At 39.9% G+C, this 20873-nt stretch overlaps 1 protein-coding gene across 1 annotated transcript in view; it reads right to left on the reverse strand.

The window, feature by feature from the left end:
• The window catches only part of USP50 (ubiquitin specific peptidase 50), a 31587-nt gene that overhangs the window by 4273 nt on the left and 6441 nt on the right, over positions 1–20873 (reverse strand). Inside the window, exons 4-6 of the mRNA XM_076004360.1 lie at positions 19456–19665; positions 17576–17718; positions 9523–9655 (exon numbers count right to left, since the gene is read on the reverse strand). Coding sequence (XP_075860475.1) covers positions 9523–9655; positions 17576–17718; positions 19456–19665 — 486 coding nt within the window. The remainder of the gene's footprint in view (positions 1–9522; positions 9656–17575; positions 17719–19455; positions 19666–20873) is intronic.

The following is a 20873-nucleotide window of genomic DNA, read 5'->3' on the forward strand; positions in this document are numbered from 1 at the left end:
TACTTTAAAATTTTTAAAAAATGAACAAAGGGAGAATAGAGATTTTTAAATACCAAGGGAATAACACGAGCAACTTTATGCCAATAAATTTGAAAATATGAAAAATGGACAATTTCAGGGAAAACAATTTAAAAACCATGTTAGAGTAAAACAAAGTTTTTCCAAGATAATATAAGTGAATGTCTTAATGATCTTCAGGGTAGACAAATGTCTCTTAAAAAGAACATGCCAGCCGGGCACAGTGGCTCACGCCTGTAATCCTAGCTCTCTGGGAGGCCGAGGCGGGCGGATCGTTTGAGCTCAGGAGTTCGAAACCAGCCTGAGCAGGAGCGAGACCCTATCTCTACTATAAATAGAAAGAAATTAATTGGCCAACTAATATATATAGAAAAAATTAGCCGGGCATGGTGGCATATGCCTGTAGTCCCAGATACTCGGGAGGCTGAGGCAGGAGGATCGCTTGAGCCCAGGAGATTGAGGTTGCTGTGAGCTAGGCTGACGCCATGGCACTCACTCTAGCCTGGGCAACAAAGTGAGACTTTGTCTCAAAAAAAAAAAAAAAAAAAAACGTGCCACATATGTTGGCACAAGCCCATAGTCCCAGCTACTTGGGAGGTTGTGCAACATAGAAATCCCCATCTCTTTTTTTTTTTTTTTTTTGAGACAGAGTCTCACTTTGTTGCCCAGGCTAGAGTGAGTGCCGTGGCGTCAGCCTAGCTCACAGCAACCTCAAACTCCTGGCTCAAGCAATCCTCCTGCCTCAGCCTCCCAAGTAGCTGGGACTACAGGCATGTGCCACCATGCCCGGCTTTTTTTTTTTTCTATATGTATTAGTTGGCCAATTAATTTCTTTCTATTTATAGTAGAGACGGGGTCTCGCTCTTGCTCAGGCTGGTTTCGAACTCCTGACCTCTAGCAATCCACCCGCCTCGGCCTCCCAGAGAGCTAGGATTACAGGCGTGAGCCACCGCGCCCAGCCGAAATCCCCATCTCTTTAAAAAACAAACAAAAAAACCAGAACACAAAAGCCCTCACAGACAATAAAGAAAAATAAATTGATCAAAAAGGACCTTAAAATTAAAATTGTTCACTAAAATTCACCATTAAGAGAGGGAAAAAAAATCAAACCATAGAGAGAAGATAATTTAAAAATATATATCCAACATTTATAAAGAATTACAATAAGAGAAAGACAGGCAAAATACGAAAATGGGCAAGATTTGTTTAGCCATTTCACAAAAGAAAATATTCCAATTTAAGTAGATATTTAAACCACAAGGCCATGCTACCATGTAGGCAACCAGAACGGCCAAATCAAAAGACTACCTACCAAGTGTTAACAAGGATTTAAGGCAACTGAAACTTTGAATCACTGCTGATGGGGTATGAATTAGTACAATCACTGTGGAAAACCATCTGAGTAGGAGTTACTAAAGCTAGACATATGCATACTCTTGAACTAGTAGTTCACTCTTAGGTATATACCCAAAAGAACTGTGCACACATGTTCACCATCAAAGAATGTTCATAGCAACACTCTTTGTAATAATCAAGAGCTAACCCAAAAGCCCCTGAGCAGAATGAATTACTAAATTATGGTATTTTTCACACAATGGAATACTATACAGCAAAAACATGGGTGAATATTGCATAATTTTGAGTGAGGAAAGCCAGACACAAAAGAGTACATAATATGATTCCATTTATATAAAGCACAAGCAGGCAAAAAAAGTCTATCCTATTAAAAGTCAGTGGTTTATAGGACTCAAAGGGTGTACAAGGGTTGTTAGGGTGCTGGTAGTATTATTCCATTCAAACTGTGTTCTAGTTACATGGGTATGTTCACTCAAAAAGTCAGTAAGTTTTAGACTCATGGTTTGTGCACTTTTCTCTATGTATGTTTTAATTTCAATAAAAATTTTATTTTTTAGAAAATGAAGAAACAGAAATCCTTAATTAAAAGACCCAAATGGCAAAAGCAATTGAGTCAATATTTTAAAATCTACCAAGAAAAAAAAAATTCTAGTACCAGATGGTTTCCTGTTTAATTCTACTAGATTTTTAAGAGATTGATTATTTTCATCTTACACAAATTGTGCCAGAGAATAGAAAAGGGTGACAAATTCATTTTATGAGGCTAGATAGAATAAGGCTGTTCTGTTTCCCCAAAACAGAAAAGGACAGTATGACAAAAGAAAATTATAGATTAATCTCTTAATTGTAATAATAAATATAAAAAACTTTAAAACATCTTTTGTCAAAAAAAAAATTGAGTAGTAAGTCAATTGATATAGTTTGCTACATTAATAAAAAAGAGATTTAGGCCGGGCGCTGTGGCTCACGCCTGTAATCCTAGCTCTTGGGAGGCCGAGGCGGGCGGATTGCTCAAGGTCAGGAGTTCAAAACCAGCCTGAGCAAGAGCGAGACCCCGTCTCTACTATAAATAGAAAGAAATTAATTGGCCAACTGATATATATATAAAAAATTAGCCGGGCATGGTGGCACATGCCTGTAGTCCCAGCTACTCGGGAGGCTGAGGCAGGAGGATCCCTTGAGCCCAGGAGTTTGAGGTTGCTGTGAGCTAGGCTGACGCCACGGCACTCACTCTAGCCTGGACAACAAAGTGAGACTCTGTCTCAAAAAAAAAAAAAAAAAAAAAGAGATTTAGGACTAATTCTCTAAGTGTGGTCTGGAAAAGCACACACATACACAAAAACAAGTTTCATGTGTTAGCACATTACAATGCATTCTACAAAACTGTTTCTAAAAGCAAAATATTACCAAGAAGAGGCCCTAAAAAAATAAACAAAATAAATAAATAAATAAAAAATAAAAGCAAAATATTTTAAACAACTGCCCAGCAACAGAAGTGATATTTATATAATTGATTAAAAGCAGCTAAAATGAATGTACTAAAGTTAACGTATCTACTAAATTACAGAAAGATGTAAATTTTGACATCAAAATCATAAAATGGGGTGGGGGGAGAAAAAGTGTAGTTTTTGTATACAATTAAAGTTAAGGCTGGGCACGGTGGCTCACACCTGTAATCCTAACACTCTTGGAGGCCGAGGCGGGAGGATTGCTCGAAGTCAGGAGTTCGAAACCAGCCTGAGCAAAAGCTGACCCCGAGCAAGAGACTATTTTTAGTGTCTACTAAAATTAGAAAAATTAGCCAGGCATGGTGGTGCAAGCCGGTAGTCCCAGCTACTCAGGAGGCTGAGGCAGGAGGAGCACTTGAGCCCAGGAGTTTGAGGGAGCTAAGCTGACGCCACGGCACTCTAGCCTGGGCAACAGAAGTGAGACTCTGTCTCAAAAAAAAAAAAATCAACTCAATGAATTAGAGACAAATATAAGACATGAAACTGTAAAACTACTAGGAGAAAACAGTAAGAGAAAATCTCTACAACATTAATCTGGGCAATGAATTTTTGGATATGGTAACAAAAGAACAGGCAACAAAAGCAAAAATAGAAAAGATTGCCTCAAGATAAAAGCTTCTGTACAGCATATGAAACAAAACAAAGAGATAACCCACAGAATGGGATAATATATTTACAAACAATACATGTGATAAAGGGTTTATATCCAAAAACTATAAGGAACTCAAACAATCCAATAGCAAGAAAACAAATAACCAGATTAAAAAAATAGGCAAAGAACCTGAACAGACATTTCTTAAAAGAAGACATACAAATGGCCAAGAGGTTCATGAAAAAATGCTCAACACCATTTAATATTAGGGAAATGTAAATTCAAACCACAATGGGATATCACCTCATACCTGCAAGAATGGCAATTATCAAAAAGATGAAAGATAAGTGTTGGCCAGGATGTGGAGAAAAGGAACCCTTGTACGCTGTTGGTGGGAATGTAAATTAGTATAGCCATTAAGGAAAATGGCATGGAGTTTCCTCAAAAATCTAAAAATAGAGCTCCATATGATCCAGCAATCCTACTTCTGTGTATATATCCAAAGGAATTGAAATAAATATGTTGAAGAGGTATCCACACTCCCATGTTCACTGTAGCATTAGACACAATAGCCAAGATAGGGAATCAACCTAAGTGTCCATCAGTGGATAAAAGGATAAAGAAAATGTGGTATATATACACAATGGAATACCATTCAGTCTTTAAAAAGAAGGAAATTCTGTCATTTGTGACCACATAGATGAACCTGGAGGATAGTATGCTAAGTGAAATAAACCAGGCACAGAAAGACAAATACTCTGTGATCTCACTTATATGTGGAATCTAAAAAAGTCGACCTCCTTGAAGAAGAGAGTAGAATAGTGGTTACCAGAGGCTGGGGGGGGAGGGGGGAGCGAGGAATGAAGAGTTGTTGGTCAGGCCCAGCGCGGTGGCTCACACCTGTAATCCTAGCACTCTGGGAGGCCGAGGCAGATTGCTCGAGGTCAGGAGTTCAAAACCAGCCTGAGCAAGAGCCAGACCCCATCTCTACTATAAATAGAAAGAAATTAATTGGCCAACTAATATATATAGAAAATATTAGCCAGGCATGGTGGTTCATGCCTGTAGTCCCAGCTACTCGGGAGGCTGAGGCAGGAGGATTGCTTGAGCCCAGGAGTTTGAGGTTGCTGTGAGCTAGGCTGACGCCACGGCACTCACTCTAGCCTGGGCAACAAAGTGAGACTCTGTCTCAAAAAACAAAAAAAAAAAGGAGTTGTTGGTCAAAGGGTACAAAGATTCAATTAGACAGGAGGAATAAGTTTTTGAAATGTATTGCACAGGAGAGTGACTATAAAACTAGTCAATTATTTTATAGTCAATAAAGCATATTACGTATTTCAAAATAGCTAGGAATAAATTTCAAATCTCTTACCATGAAAAATGATTAGTAGAGTTAATGGATATGTTAACTTGATTTAATCATCCCACATTGTATACATGTAGCAAAACATCACATTGTATCTCATTAATGTAGACAGTTATAATTTGTCAATTAAAAATAATATTAGGCCGGGCGCGGTGGTTCACGCCTGTAATCCTAGCTCTCTGGGAGGCCGAGGCGGGCGGATTGCTAGAGGTCAGGAGTTCAAAACCAGCCTGAGCAAGAGCGAGACCCATCTCTACTATAAATAGAAAGAAATTAATTGGCCAACTGATATATATATAAAAAATTAGCCGGGCATGGTGGTGCATGCCTGTAGTCCCAGCTACTCGGGAGGCTGAGGCAGAAGGATCACTCAAGCCCAGGAGTTTGAGGTTGCTGTGAGCTAGGCTGACGCCACGGCACTCACTCTAGCCTGGACAACAAAGCGAGACTCTGTCTCAAAAAAAATAATAATAATAATAATATTAAAATATTAAAAAGCTAATATATCAACATAGATTAATATCATTAACATTGAGGGGAAAAAAGCATTTTCTTTTTTTTTTTTTTTTGAGAAAGAGTCTCGCTTTGTTACCCAGGCTAGAGTGAGTACCAGGGCGTCAGCCTAGCTCACAGCAACCTCAAACTCCTGGGCTCAAGCGATCCTCCTGCCTCAGCCTCCTGTGGAGCTGGGACTACAGGCATGTGCCACCATACCCGGTTAAGTTTTTCTATATATATTAGTTGGCCAATTAATTTCTTTCTATTTATAGTAGAGACGGGGGTCTCGCTCTTGCTCAGGCTGGTTTTGAATTCCTGACCTCGAGCAATCCGCCCGCCTCGGCCTCCCAGAGTGCTAGGATTACAGGCGTGAGCCACTGCACCCGGCTAGAAAAAAGCATTTAAAGGAGGACATGATACCAGATATATGAGACATGTAAAATAACACTGCCTAGTGGGTATAGATGCATACACTGTGGAAAAGAATATACAGGAATAATACACACCTAATTCTGGGTAATGGTTACACCAGGGAATGGAGGAGAGAAGCAGGATCATTAAAGATACACAGGGGGCTTTGATTTTATCTGCAATATTTTATTTCTTAACATAGGTTAAGAGCAATGTGAATACTTACTCTATTCAATTTTCTGTGCCTGGAATATTTATAATGTTTAAACAGTCTTTCTAGAAACCAATAATTTGAGGAAGGTTGAAGCAACTAAATATTGTTAGTGTGATTGCTATTTTCAAATATTTGAAGGAACATCATGTATAAGAAAAAAAGGGTGTACTGCTTGGCTAATATATATGCACAAGCATTTAGCTAGAAGCCACACATATATTAATATTACTGCTTCTGAGGACAGAACTGGGACAAACAGGAAGAAATTACAAGAAGGAAGGTAGATTTGGGTTCAGTATTACAGAGATGTGCTTAGCAGTCCGAGGCAGAATGAATGTAGTAATTGTAAGCAGGACGGTTTGGAGCTTGTCTGCCTGGGTCTACATCTTGGCTTTGCTCTTCGTTGGCAGTATAATTTGGGGCAAATTATTCAACTTCCCTGTGTCTGTTTCCATTCTATAAAATGGGGACAATAATAGTGCCTGCCTCATGGGGCTATAATAAGGATTAAATTGTTGATTTTTGTAAAGTGCTTAGAACATTGCCTGTTACATACCAAGCACTATATAAGTGTGTGTAAAATAAATCAAACTCTCTGGCAGATAGAGGGACTGCCTTGAAAAGCAGTAAACTCTTGAAGGGCTCACGCAAAGGCTGGATAAATCTCTTTTTTCATTTTCTTTTTTTTCCGAGACAGAGTCTCACTTTGTTGCCCGAGCTAGAGTGACATGGCAGCACCCTAGCTCACAGCAACCTCAAACTCCTGGGCTCGAGCGATCCTCCTGCCTCAGCCTCCCAAGTAGCTGGGACTACAGGCATGTGCCACCATGCCCGGCTAATTTTGTCTATATATTTTTAGTTGGCCAATTAATTTCTTTCTATTTTTAGTAGAGATGGGGTCTTGCTCTTGCTCAGGCTGGTTTTAACTCCTGACCTTGAGTGTTCGGCCGGCCTTGGCCTCCCAAAGTGCTAGGATTACAGGCGTGAGCCACCGCGCCCGGCCTGGATAAATCTCTCAAGGACAATGCAGAGGTATCCTTCCCTTCTAGTCTAGATGTACACTTCTCAAACTTCAGTATGCACACAAATCACACAGGGCTCTAGCTAAAACGCACACTCTAAGTCAGCAAGCCTGGGTCTGGGTCTGAGAGTCTTTATTTTTTTTTTATTTTATTTTTTTTTTTTTTGAGACAGAGTCTCGCTTTGTTGTCCAGGCTAGAGTGAGTGCCGTGGCGTCAGCCTAGCTCACAGCAACCTCAAACTCCTGGGCTTGAGTGATCCTTCTGCCTCAGCCTCCCGAGTAGCTGGGACTACAGGCATGCACCACCATGCCCGGCTAATTTTTTATATATATATCAGTTGGCCAATTAATTTCTTTCTATTTATAGTAGAGATGGGTCTCGCTCTTGCTCAGGCTGGTTTTGAACTCCTGACCTTGAGCAATCCACCCGCCTCAGCCTCCCAAGAGCTAGGATTACAGGCGTGAGCCACAGCGCCCGGCCTGAGAGTCTTTATTTTTAACACATGGTACCAATGCTACAGCTCTCCTCGGACTGTACCTTGAGTAGCAAAGCTCTAGCATGGTTGTTTCCCTACTGTCATATGCCACAATTTCAAAGATGCTTAGTTCTTATCTCTGATGAATCATCAATTTGCAGTAAATTCTACATATATTTCTCTCTCTGGTCCCTCAATTAACTCATAATTATTTAGTTACTAAAAGGACTAATAATTTATAGGAGGCTTGGGTGACTCTTTTTTTTTTTTTTTTTTGAGACAGAGTCTCACTTTTGTTACCCAGGCTAGAGTGAGTGCCGTGGCGTCAGCCTAGCTCACAGCAACCTCAAACTCCTGGGCTCAAGCGATCTTTCTACCTCAGCCTCCCGAGTAGCTGGGACTACAGGTATGCGCCACCATGCCCGGCTAATTTTTTTTTTATATATATATGTTTAGTTGGCCAATTAATTTCTTTCTATTTATAGTAGAGATGGGGTCTCGCTCTTGCTCAGGCTGGTTTTGGACTCCTGACCTTGAGCAATCCACCTGCCTCGGCCTCCCAGAGTGCTAGGATTACAGGCGTGAGCCACCGATCCAGGCGTTGAGTGACTGTTTTTACATAAATATATATCTTTTCCTAATGCAAATAATTACAGTTTTTTCATATAAATTTAGCTTTCTATTATTTGGATTTTCTAAAAGCAGAAACACCTATAATGAGAAATTAAAAGAGTAAAATATAGGGGAGGCAGTTCTTGTCCTATTTTGGAATTCATTTAAGAGGTATATTTGAAATGACAAGAGAAGAGAATGCCACTGTAGATTCCCAAGCAGGGGAGTGAGAAAACAAAAATCATATTTTGGAGCAGGGTGAGTTGGAAAGGAGGTAGCTTGAAGTGAAAAGAAAAATTAGAGGCTGGGCATGGTGGCTCATATCTGTAATACTAGCACTTTGGGAGGCCGAGGAGGGCGGATTGCTTGAGGTCAGGAGTTCGAAACCAACCTGAACAAGAGCGAGACCCTGTCTCTACTATAAATAGAAAGAAATTAATTGGCCAACTAATACATACAGAAAAAAAAAAATTAGCCGGGCATAGTGGTGCATGCCTATAGTCCCAGCTACTGGGGAGGCTGAGGCAGCAGGATTGCTTGAGCCCAGGAGTCTGAGGTTGCTGTGAGCTAGGCTGACACCACAGCACTCACTCTAGCCTGGGCAATAAAGTGAGACTCTGTCTCAAAAAAAAAAGAAAAAGAAAAAGAAAAATTAGAAAAGTGATCATTTTTAAATGTGTGGAGGTATAGTTCTGAGAGATGCTAATGAGGAAGACCATTGGGAATATTAGCATATTAGAATATATTCATTCAACAATAAGCTGAATAGGCAAATTAGACTCGTGTATCAGAGGGCTCTGGCGGGAGCCTCATGCTTCTGACATAGCACAACTGGACCTCCAGGTACAACCTGAAACCTGAGTGCATTATGAAACAGATCTTTAACACCATGATCCAGAGCAGAAACCTAGAGAATGCCTTGCTTCTGGGGGGTGGTTGATATGAGAAGTTCTGGTGATTGGGTTTGAATTATACTCCACACTTTCTTCCTTCAGGGAGTCCTCATGGATCACAGCTGACTTAGAGCCAAAGGGACCTCCAGAGTTTTTCTAGGGCTAGCTGCACACATGCATTGAATCTTGCAACGGTGACCACGTATTTAACTAGTGATTTGGGGCTTTGGCCACAGAGTGGTTCATGATTATTCAACATAAAGCTACTGGAACCAACTTCTGTTGCTGCCTCTAGAAGCACAACTTGCAAATGTCCCTAGATCTGAAATAGCCACTGAGGGGGGGGGGAAGGGAGGAAGCAGTGACCAGGACATTTTATTTTTTTGCTGCTCTACTGTTCTAGGTCAAAGCAGGGCTTTTCCCGGCTCTATATTCTGTTTTTTAAAGTAAGGTACAGAAGTCAGGGAGAGATAGAAGGAGTAGGAATTCAAGCACATAATTCTAGAGTTTTCTTTAGAATTGTGTTCCTTTAAATAGTATTTTAGTATTTTACTCACCACCACTGCACATAGGTTGTATTTAGGATGTTTCCGGAAAATTGGACAAATGTAAGGAGTGAGGTCCAAGTTAGTGAGTGGGTAATGAATATCTGTTCTCAGCTTCCTTTTCATCGTACCCTGAATGTCGAACCTGGGGAAATAATAAATGTGTGAAATACGAAGTAAGCTTGTGAACCCACTTATGAATGAAGTCTACGTACTTTGGTAAATTCCAAGTACAGTTAAAAGTAATTTCTTGGAAATATTATTTGGCACAGACCTGTAGATAAATTACTTTTTTCATATCTAAATATATTTAGAAACACCACATTCATAAGCCTCACCAAAACCGAGGGTGGAGCGGGCCAGGAATTTGAGTCAGGGAGTGAGATGGTGTAGATTCAAGCTAAATCAAATCTAATGGGGGGAAAAAAAGAACGGGATGAGCAAGCTCGGATAGGGGGCAGTGGAAACCCTATTGCTAACTTCCTGAGGACTGTGCTCCAACTGAGACTTCTCCTTCTAATCAAGCTGGCCTGGCTTTTCCTTCTGTCTTGATTTTAGCACATGGTGTCTTGACAATGTCCTGTTTTCAAGGTCTGAGGTTTTAAGATAAAGTTTTAATAAGAAAATTTTGTGAAAATCTTTCATGTTCTGTATTGTCATATTAATCAGAAGTTCCCAAATCCAGGCTCATATCAGAATCAAGAGCTTTTTAAATTATGTTTGTTTTGGGAAAATGGTTGATTTAGGTATGAGACAGGGAATTAGTAGGTGAGCCTGAGATATTCTTGTGCCAGAAAACAAGAAACCTTGCTCACAAAACCTAAGGGACTAACATAAATAAAAAGGAAAGAACTGGCCAAGCGGCGTCTCACGCCTGTAATCCTAGCTCTCTGGGAGGCTGAGGCGGGTGGATTGCTCGAGGTTGGGAGTTTGAAACCATCCTGAGCGAGACCCCGTCTCTACTAAAAATAGAAAGAAATTAATTGACCAACTAAAAAATATATATATACAAAAAATTAGCTGGGCATGGTGGCGCATGCCTGTAGTCCCAGCTACTTGGAAGGCTGAGGCAGGAGGATCACTTGAGCCCAGAAGATTGAGGTTGCTGTGAGCTAGGCTGACGCCACGGCACTCACTCTAGCCAGGGCAACAAAAGTGAGACTCTGTCTCAAAAAAAAAAAAAAAAAAAAAAAAAGGAAAGAACTAATACATGCAACAACATGGGTTAATCTCAAAAGCTGTGTGCTAGGGCCGGGCGCTGTGGCTCACGCCTGTAATCCTAGCTCTTGGGAGGCCGAGGCGGGCGGATTGCTCAAGGTCAGGAGTTCAAAACCAGCCTGAGCAAGAGCGAGACCCCGTCTCTACTATGCGAGACCCCGTCTCTACTATAAATAGAAAGAAATTAATTGGCCAACTGATATATATAGAAAAAATTAGCCGGGCATGGTGGCGCATGCCTGTAGTCCCAGCTACCCGGGAGGCTGAGGCAGAAGGATCACTCGAGCCCAGGAGTTTGAGGTTGCTGTGAGCTAGGCTGATGCCACGGCACTCACTCTAGCCTGGGCAACAAAGCGAGACTCTGTCTCAAAAAAAAAAAAAAAAAAGCTGTGTGCTAAGTGAAAGAAGCCAAACCCAAAAGGTTCTATGTAGTATCACATAGGGCATTCTGGAAAAGACAAAACTATGAGGATGAAAATCAGATCAGCAATTTCCAGAGGCTTAGTATGACAGAGGGGAATGATTATAAAGGAGCATGAGAGAACTTTCTGGGGTGATGAAAACAGCCTACATGCTGGTTGTAGTGGGTACATGACTGCATGCATTTATCAAAATTAATAAAACTATACACCTAAAAAGGATAAATTTTATGTAAATATACTTTAATAAATTCATGAGGTCACAGGAGCTGGTTTGAAGGAGCTCCCAACTGGCCAATTTTGAACAATTTGAACACCAAAAACAATGAGAGACTTCTGGCTTCCACTTCCACATGTAAGGAATTTGGAAGTCGCTGTTCTGTCCTAACCACAAGTCACAAGTAAAAAGCTGAACTGAAAAATCAACAGCCCTTGGATGTGGAAGAGAAGTGAGGTCACAGGACAAACCATGGTCTCCCAAATTAGACAGACAAATATATAGAGAATCACAACTTACCAGAACAAGAACTACTGAGCAGAAACCTCTACAGAAACCACTGTGTGTAGGTAGGAAAACCAGAACTGTAACTGATGAATCACTGGAGGCTCAGTGTGGACAAGCCTGAGAGTTAAAAACTGCAGAGGACCTAGTCACAGAGGACCCACACACTTTTGTATGTTTTGCCTCCAGGAGCCTAATCAGTTATCACAGTAAATGTCAGAAAAAAAATGCCCTCATCTTTCTGGTAGAAGGAAGGGGAAAGGAGCCATTTTGAAATATGCCAGAGCACTCTGCTCTCCTTAACGAGGTTTGCCCTCAGGAGAAACTAGTCAACCACAGCCCAACCTGCCGGGGTTTTATCAGAGCCCAGCTGACCTGGGGGAAGGGAAACACCCAACTTCAGCCCACTCTAATCATCATGTCTCCCCTAAGTGGGGTGGAAGGATTGAGAAGCACTTGTGAAGTTCACAGTCTGGATGCATTGGCTCATTAGAAGATTGAGCCCTAATCACAGGACTACAGAATGTGCTTCCCCTCCCCCCTCACCTTACCACCACATTAAGGCCTATTTGCAGCAGTTCCTTTTACCCAGTACATCATATCTGGCTACCAAGAAAAAAAAATCACAAGGCATACTAAAGGCAAAAAACACAGTTTGAAGAGACAGAGTAAGTATCAGAACCAGATGGCGCAGGGACGTGATAATTTACAACTGATTAACATGCTAAGGACTCTAATGGATAAAGTAGACAGCATGTAAGAACAGCTGGCCATTGTAAGCAGAGACATGGAAATCATAACAATGAACCAAAAAGAAATGCTAGAGATCAAAAACACTATAACAGAAATGAAGAATGCCTTTGATGGGCTCATTAGCAGACTGGATACAGCTGAAGAAAGACTCTTTGAGCTTGAGGAATCTCAATAGAAACCTTCAAAGCTGGAAAGCAAAGATAAAAAAGACCGAAAAAAGCAGAACAATATCCAAGTACTGTAGGGCAACTACAAAGGAGTAATATAGGTGTAATGGGAATAACAAGAGGAGAGAAAGGAGAAAAGAAATACTTGAAGCAATAATGACTGAGAATTTCCCCAAATTAATGCCAGACACCAAACCACATTCAAGGAGCTCAGAGAACACCAAGCAAGATAAATGCCAGGAAAGTACACCTAGGCATACCATTTTCAAACTGCAGAATATCAAAGATAAAGAAAAAAATCCTAAAAGAAGCTGGTGGGGAGTAGGGAAACTTACCTATAGAGGAGCAAAGATAAGAATTACATTCAACTCCTCCTCAGAAATCATGCAAACAAAGAGTGGAGTGAAATTCTTAAAGTGCTGAGAGGGGGAAAAGCCACAAACCTAGAATTCTGTACCCTGTGGAATTATCCTTCAAAACTTAAGGAGATATAAAGACTTTCTCAGACAAATAAAAACTGAGGGAATTTGTCAGTAGACCTGCCTTGTAAAAAAATGTTAAAAGAAGTTCTTTAGAGAGAAGTAAAAGGATATAGGTCAAATGCTCACGTCTAATAAAGAAAGGCAGAGTATTGAAGAAGGAATAAGTAAAGGTAAATTAAAACTTTTATTTTTCTTATTAATTGATCTAACAAGACTTTGTTCAAAATAATAGCAACAATGTATTCAATTATGTATATTTATGTATATATTATATATATTCTTATGCATCCTTACACATAAATGAAATGAATAACAGTGATATAAGGGATGGGGAGAGGAATTAGGATTATTTTGTTATTATAATATACTCTTACTACCCATGAAGCAGTATAATGTTATTTGAAAGTAGACCTGGGTTCATCAAACATACATTGCAAACTCTAGGGCAACCACTAAAAATAGTTTAAAAAGTATAATAGACATACTAGAGAAGGAGAGAAAATGGAATCATCTAAAATGTTCAAATAAAAGCACAAAAGGCAGAAAAAGAGAAGACAGAAATAGGAACAAAGAACAAGGACAACAAATAGAAATCAGTAACAGATAATGGTAGATATTAACCTAACTATATCAACAATCACTTGGAATGTCAATGGTCTAAATGTACCATGTCACAGTGAATCAAAAACATGACTCAACTATATGTTCTGTATAAGAAACTTACTTTATTTTTTTCTTTCTTTATATTGGTGACTGTGACATGATTCAGGAAGGGAAACTTACTTTAAATATAAAGAAACATTGAGACTAAAAGTGAATGGATGGAGGAAAATACACCATGCTAATGTCACGGCAAGGTGTTACAGCTAGTGTTACAGCTCTTGACCGGGGATAGAACCGAGTGGCACACGAAGAGTAGGAGAACAGTCTCTACTCGTCCACAGCAGGCTCAACCCAGCAAGTGTTACAGATGTCTTCCGATCTTCAGACCCCTCTTCCTTGTTCTCCTCCTGCTTTTATACCTTTGGCAGGGCTCAAAAAGTGTCCAATGAACTACAAGCTTTAACATCCAATCAGCATCAAGCTTTAACATCCAATCAGCAACAAGCTTTAACATCCAATCAACAACAGTGGGATTCAAAAATTATCCAATCAGGATCACGCAAGCAATGCTGCTGCTGGAAACAGGCTGCGGCTGGCGGCCCCAGGGCACTCCAGCACTGCAGGGCCCCTGGCGGCTCCACCCTGTGGCCCGGCCCCAGCAGCGTGCCCTCCACCTGGCCAGGCACAGTGCTGGCCCTCGGAGATGTGGAGCGACAGGAAGGCGGCTGCTTGTCCCGGCGCCGACATTTTCCGTGCCACTAACACTAAGAAAGTGGGAGCAGCTGTAACAATTTCAGACAGAACAGTCTTCAAAACAAGGAAAGTTATCCAGGACAAAGAGGACCATTACATGATGACAAAGGACTCAATTTTCTAAAACGACATAGCAATCCTTAACATGTATGCGCCTCCTCTAAAGCCCGGGCAAACAAAAACAAAAACAAAAAAAACAAAAAGAAAACATGTATGCGCCCAATAACAGACCATCAAAATACATGAGGAAAAACTAATAGAACTGTGAGGAGGAATAGATGAATCTACTATTATAGTTGGAGGCATCAATACCTCTCTGACAGAAATGGACAGATCCAGCAGGCAATAAAATGAGTAAGGACATAACTGAACTCAACACCACCATTAGTCTATATTCGGTTGACATCTGTAGACTATTTCATCTGACAACAGCAGAATACACATTCTTCTCAAGCTCACATGGAACATTCACCAAGATACACCACATTCTAGGTGATAAAACACACTTTAACAAATTTAAAAGAATAGAAAATGTACAATCTCTGTTCTTAGCACACAATAGAATTAAACTAAAAATCAATAACAGAAAGATAACTAGAAAATCCCCAACATGGCGATTAAATAACACACTTCTAAGTAACATGTGACTGAAGGAAGAAATCTCAAGAGGAATTTTAAAATATTTTGAACTAAGTGAAAATGAAAATATAACTTACCGAAACTTGTGGAGTGCAGTGAAAGCAATACTTAGAGGGAAATTTACAGCATTGAATGCATATATTAGAAAAGAATAAAGATCTAAAATCAATAATCTACGTTTCCACTTTAGGAAACTAGAAAAAGAAAATCAAATTAAATCCAAAGTAATCTGGAGAAAATAAATATAAATTAGAGCAGATGAGTGTGAAAAACAGGAAATCAATAGAGAAAAATCAACAAAACCAAAAGCTGGTTCTTTAAAAAGATAAATAAAATCAGTAAGCATCTAGCGAGGACTAAGAAAAAAGAGCAGACACAAATCACTGATATCAGAAATGAAAGAAGGCACATAGCTACAAACCTCATGGACATTAAAAGGAATACCATGAATAACTCTATGCCCACAAATTTAATAACCTAGATGAAGCAGACTAAATCCTTGAAAGACACAGTCTGCCAAAACACACAAGAAGAAATAGACAATTTGAATAGACCTATGTCTATTAAAGAAATTGAATTAATAATTAATAATCTTCCAAAACAGAAAACACCAGGCCCAAATGGGTTCACTGGTGAATTCTACCACACATTTAAGGAAGAAATTATACCAATTTTCTACAATCTCTTTCAAAAGCTAGAAGTGCAAGGAATACTTCCTAACTCATTCTAAAGGGTCATTACTCTAATACTAAAACCAGACAAAGACATTACAAGAAAAGAAAACTATAGACCAATATCTCTCATAAGCATAGATGCAAAAATTCTTAACAAAATACTAGCAAATTGAATCCAACAATGTGTAAAAGAATTATATACTGTGACCAAGTGGGATTTATCCCAGGTATGCAAGCCTGGTTCAACATATAAAAACTCAATTCATGAAATCCATCACATCATTAGGCTAAAGAAAACAAAAATCGCACAATTATATCAGTAGTTATAGAAAAGGAATTTGGCAAAATCAAACACCCTTAATGATAAAAAAAAAAAACCTCTCAATAGACTAGGGATATAGGGGAACTTCTTCAACTTAATAAAGAATATCTACAAATAATCTACAGCTAAGCATCATACTTAATGATGAATAATTAGAAGCTTTCCTACTAAGATCAGGAACAAGGCAAGGATGTCCACTCTCACTACTACTCTTCAACATCATACTTGAAGTCCTAGCTAATGCAATAAAACAAGAAAAGGAAATAAAATGTATACAGATTAGGAAGGAAGAAATAAAACTGTCTTTGCTTGCAGATGACACGATCACCTATGTGGAAAATCTAAATGAATTAACCAAAAGACTCCTGGAACCAATAAACAAACAATCATAGCAAGATTGTATTAATAGGATACGATTAATATACAAAAAGTATATTATATGCCAGCATCAAACAAGTGGAATTTGATGCTCAACATCATTAGTCATTAAGTAAATATGCAAATTGAAACCTCAATGACATACCACTGAAGTCCTTTTAGAGTGGCTATTATTAAAAAACAACAATAAAATGGAAAATATCAAGTGTTGGTGAAGATGCAGAGAAACTGGAACCTTCGTACATTACCAACGGGAATGTGAAATGTTGCAGCCGCTATGGAAAAGTTTGGCAGCTCCTCAAAATCCTACACATACGGCTGGGCGTGGTGGCTCACGCCTGTAATTTTAGCACTCTGGAAGGCTGAGGTGGGAGGATCGCTTGAGCCCAGGAGTTTGAGGTTGCTGTGGGCTAGGCTGATGCCACAGAACCCTAGCCACGGGTGACAGAGTGAGACTCTGTCTCAAAAAAAAAGGTAGAATTACCATATGACTCATCAATTTTACTTCTAGATTTATACTCAGAGGAATTGCAAGCAGGACTCAGATACTTTTATACCAAGGGCCATTGAAGCCTTACACCCAATAGCCAAAAGGTAGAAAATGCAAATGTCCATAAATAAATGAGTAGATAAATAAAGTGTGGCATATACACACAATGTGGTATATTCAGCCAGCAAAACAAAGGAAATTCTGGTACATGCTACAACATAGATGAACCTTGAAAACATTATGCTAAATGAAATAGGCCAGATAAAAAGGACAAACACTGTATGATTACACTTCTATGAGGTACCTAGAATAAGCAAATTTATAGAGACAGTAGATTAGAGGTTGCCAGGGACTCGAAAGAGAAGGCATGTGAAGTTATTAATGGTTACAGAGTTTCTGTCTGGGGTGACAAAAAAGTTTTGTAAATAGTGGTGATTATTGAAGAACATTGTGCATAACTGATGCCAATGAATTTTATACTCATAATTGCTAAAATGGTAGGTTTTTATGTTATACAGTGTACTTTTATCACAATTTGAAAACATTAATAATGTATCACACCAAATACCATTGACTTGTACATGTTAAATGGGTGAATTCTTAGCATGTGAATTATATCTCAATAAAGCTGTTCAGAAATATCCACAAAATGTCAAAATCCTTACCTTTTTAAATGAAAAATAATTATTTTTGGTGCTTTGGAAATACTGGCCCTCACAGCTGTTTCTTGCTTGGTTTCACAAAAGGAGCAATGAATCTGGTTGTTCCAGGTCAGTGTGTCTTGTTGAAAAAAACACTGGAGACAGTCCTGCAGAGGGAAAAAAGCATTTGGTGACCAAACTGGATCAACTGCAACCTGGGGTCTCTTTATGTTAGAACTTTGAAAAGAGTTATGGAAATGTCATCCTGGTGCTTTTCTCAAAGTCAACAAGTCCAGGAAACACAAACTTTGTATCCAGGAGATACAGAAGTTGCAAACTGCAGCCTGGATAGGTATGAAATCTACCAATAAAGGAGGTGCTTCTTTTTCACCTAGTTACTGAAATGCGTCTGAGTGCCTACTGACTGCTCACTGATAATTCATGAATCAGCATTTCAACATTTCTGGTTTATTTCAATATAGTATTGGCTTTGCAATTTTCACTAATGAAGTCAGGCAGCTGCTCTATGTTATTCGTCTCATCACTGAAGTGATCTGGTGACTGAAAAAATAACCATCTCAGGGTTCTGGGGTAGACCATAATAAAGACAGCAGAACAGAAATAAATTAGACCTCGGATCCGCAGGAGATATTCTCAGTGTGGCCAGGCCACACTGGTTTTTGCAAAGCATTAACCTAAAGAGGAAGGTAAGTGCAGATTTTGTTATCAGTAGACCTGCCTGCAGCTCACTTTTTAAAGAGTGGGATTCCTTAGGTTTAAGTCTTTTATCCATTGTAAAAAATAAATAAACACAAAGAATGGGATTCCTTTTCTAGCAATTTTTGGCAGTATGATCCGAGAACAAAGACCGATGCTGAATAGGTAGTAGGGGTCTGTTATCCAGTTCTTGTATATACAAATTTTAAGCAATAGATCTGCTTTCATACTTTAGGAAGAAAAATATAAATGTGTATGATTCTACAAGAAAACTTATTGCCACCTGCCTTCCAGTGCCACCCGCCCCATACCCACACCCCCTGTTACAGATTCACTTCTGGCATTGTGATAAAGAAAATTAGAGAGTAAACTAAGGCACTAGATTCCATTTTCTTCCCAATACATTTCACAGTTTGAGTCTAAAATATAAGAGCTCAAGACTAAGAGTCAGGCTGGGCGTGGTGGCTCACGCCTGTAATCCTAGCACTCTGGGAGGCCGAGGCGGGTGGATTGCTCAAGGTCAGGAGTTCGAAACCAGCCTGAGCAAGAGTGAAACCCCCGTCTCTATTAAAAATAGAAAGAAATTAATTGGCCAACCAAAAATATCTGGAAAAAATTAGCCGAGCATGGTGGCGCAGGCCTGTAGTCCCAGCTACTCAGGAGGCTGAGGCAGGAGGATCGCTTGAGCCCAGGAGTTTGAGGTTGCTGTGAGCTAGGTTGATGCCACGTCACTCTCACTAGCCCAGGCAACAGAGTGAGACTCTGTCTCAAAAAAAAAAAAAAAAAAAAAAGACTGAGTCAGAATCTTTTATATCTAATTCCGGTCTAAGCCTACAGACCTTTGGGGTGAGGAAGGGCCATGAAGTTTTTGCAAGAAATTATAAATTCCTTACATGCACCAATAGACTCAATAAACCCCACACATATTTCTAATTTTACAGAAAGGCTGCTTTGTTGGGTCCATTTAGAAATACAACTGAACTCACAGTAATTTTTGACTAGTATGTTGCTTTTTAAAAAAATGCTGTCATCATGGGCTTCCTTTTTTTTTTTTTTTTTTTTTAAGTTGTAAAGCACTTGGGTGAGTCCTCTCATACTAAAAGTAATGTAGAACACAACCCTGAGAAAATCCCGGGCTGAGAGTAGAGCAGGACAAACATATCCAGGCACAGAGAGAGAATCCCTACCTGAAGGGAACACTCATATTCGGATGGAATGGGGAGCGACAGGACGGTGAAGACTTCATTCTTGTAGGTGCAGTTCTCACACTTTAGACATACGATGCTGTAGTTGAGCTGCCCTTCAAACAGCCGGGTGATGATGGACGACTCATTGGTGATCACCTTCCTGCAACATCTCTGGGTAGATCTTTTTTCATACGATCTTCTTCGGTGGTACTGAATCGAAGAACAAATTCCCCCCAAATCAACTACTGGTTACCAGAAAAAAATTTTTTAATAGAATAACTGAATTTTTTTTCCATTGGAATGATACATTGCTACCAGAAACCACTTGGTTTTGAATTCAGACAATAAATACAGTAGGAACTTCTCAAGAGTATATATCATGTGTGATTTCTTATAATTCAGATATTTCCATTTTTTTTTTTTTTTTTTTTAGACAGAGTCTCGATTTGTTGCCCAAACTCCCGGGCTCAAGCAATCCTCCTGCCTCCGCCTCCCAAGTAGCTTGGACTACAGGCATGCGCCACCATGCCCGGCTGATTTTTTCTATATATGTTAGTTGGCCAATTAATTTCTTTCCATTTATAGTAGAGACGGGGTCTCGCTCTTGCTCAGGCTGGTTTCGAACTCCTGACCTCGAGCAATCCTCCCGCCTCAGCCTCCCAGAGAGCTAGGATTACAGGCGTGAGCCACCGCGCCCGGCCAGATATTTCCCTTTTTAAGTGAAGCTGAGAAATGATAACACCCTAACTTTGGTAAAACACATGTCCACGGCCCCATAAGCTGACAGCCCGTGACCAATGTGATATAGGTTCCTGGAGCCAGTTTTTCCTGGAAAGAGGGTCAGTAAGCAGTTGAGCTAGCTAGCTTGGGGTCTTGCAAACAGGTCTAAAGGGAAAACAAAGGAACCCCATCTTTCCTCCCTCCAGTCCTTTCAGGTTACATTCCCTACCCTTTTCTCCTTCTGTTTATAGAAAATACTTCTTAAAAACAGCAAATCTTAAATTTCCAAGGCAGCCTGATTTCACTGGCCTTGTGGCCTGGTTTGAATCCAGCTCATACTGGGGAACAGCATTTCCGGAGCACGCCCTGACTTTTCAGTGATTTCAGAGTCTCAGGAGGAGACACACATTTGGAAGCTGTATGAGCTCCCCGGCCGGCTCTCATTTGGAGCTGTGCCCACCGTTCCACCTCGCTCACTTCTTTCATCACACTCTTTGTGGCCAAGGTCTTCCACCCTGACAGTAATTTAATGCCCCTCATTCCTAGTTTGGTCTTGGGAACCAGAGTGCCATTTATTTGGGGTTGGCCGCAGATAAGGACATAAGTGATTTTTACTGACCACCACAGTTTTCTCTGGCTAAAAAAAGTATTGCCATGAATATCTTGTTATTACTAACAATGAAAATGGAACTGAAGAC

This window comes from Microcebus murinus, chromosome 6 (genome assembly GCF_040939455.1).
Source record: "Microcebus murinus isolate Inina chromosome 6, M.murinus_Inina_mat1.0, whole genome shotgun sequence".
NCBI classification, from domain to species: Eukaryota; Metazoa; Chordata; class Mammalia; order Primates; family Cheirogaleidae; genus Microcebus; species Microcebus murinus.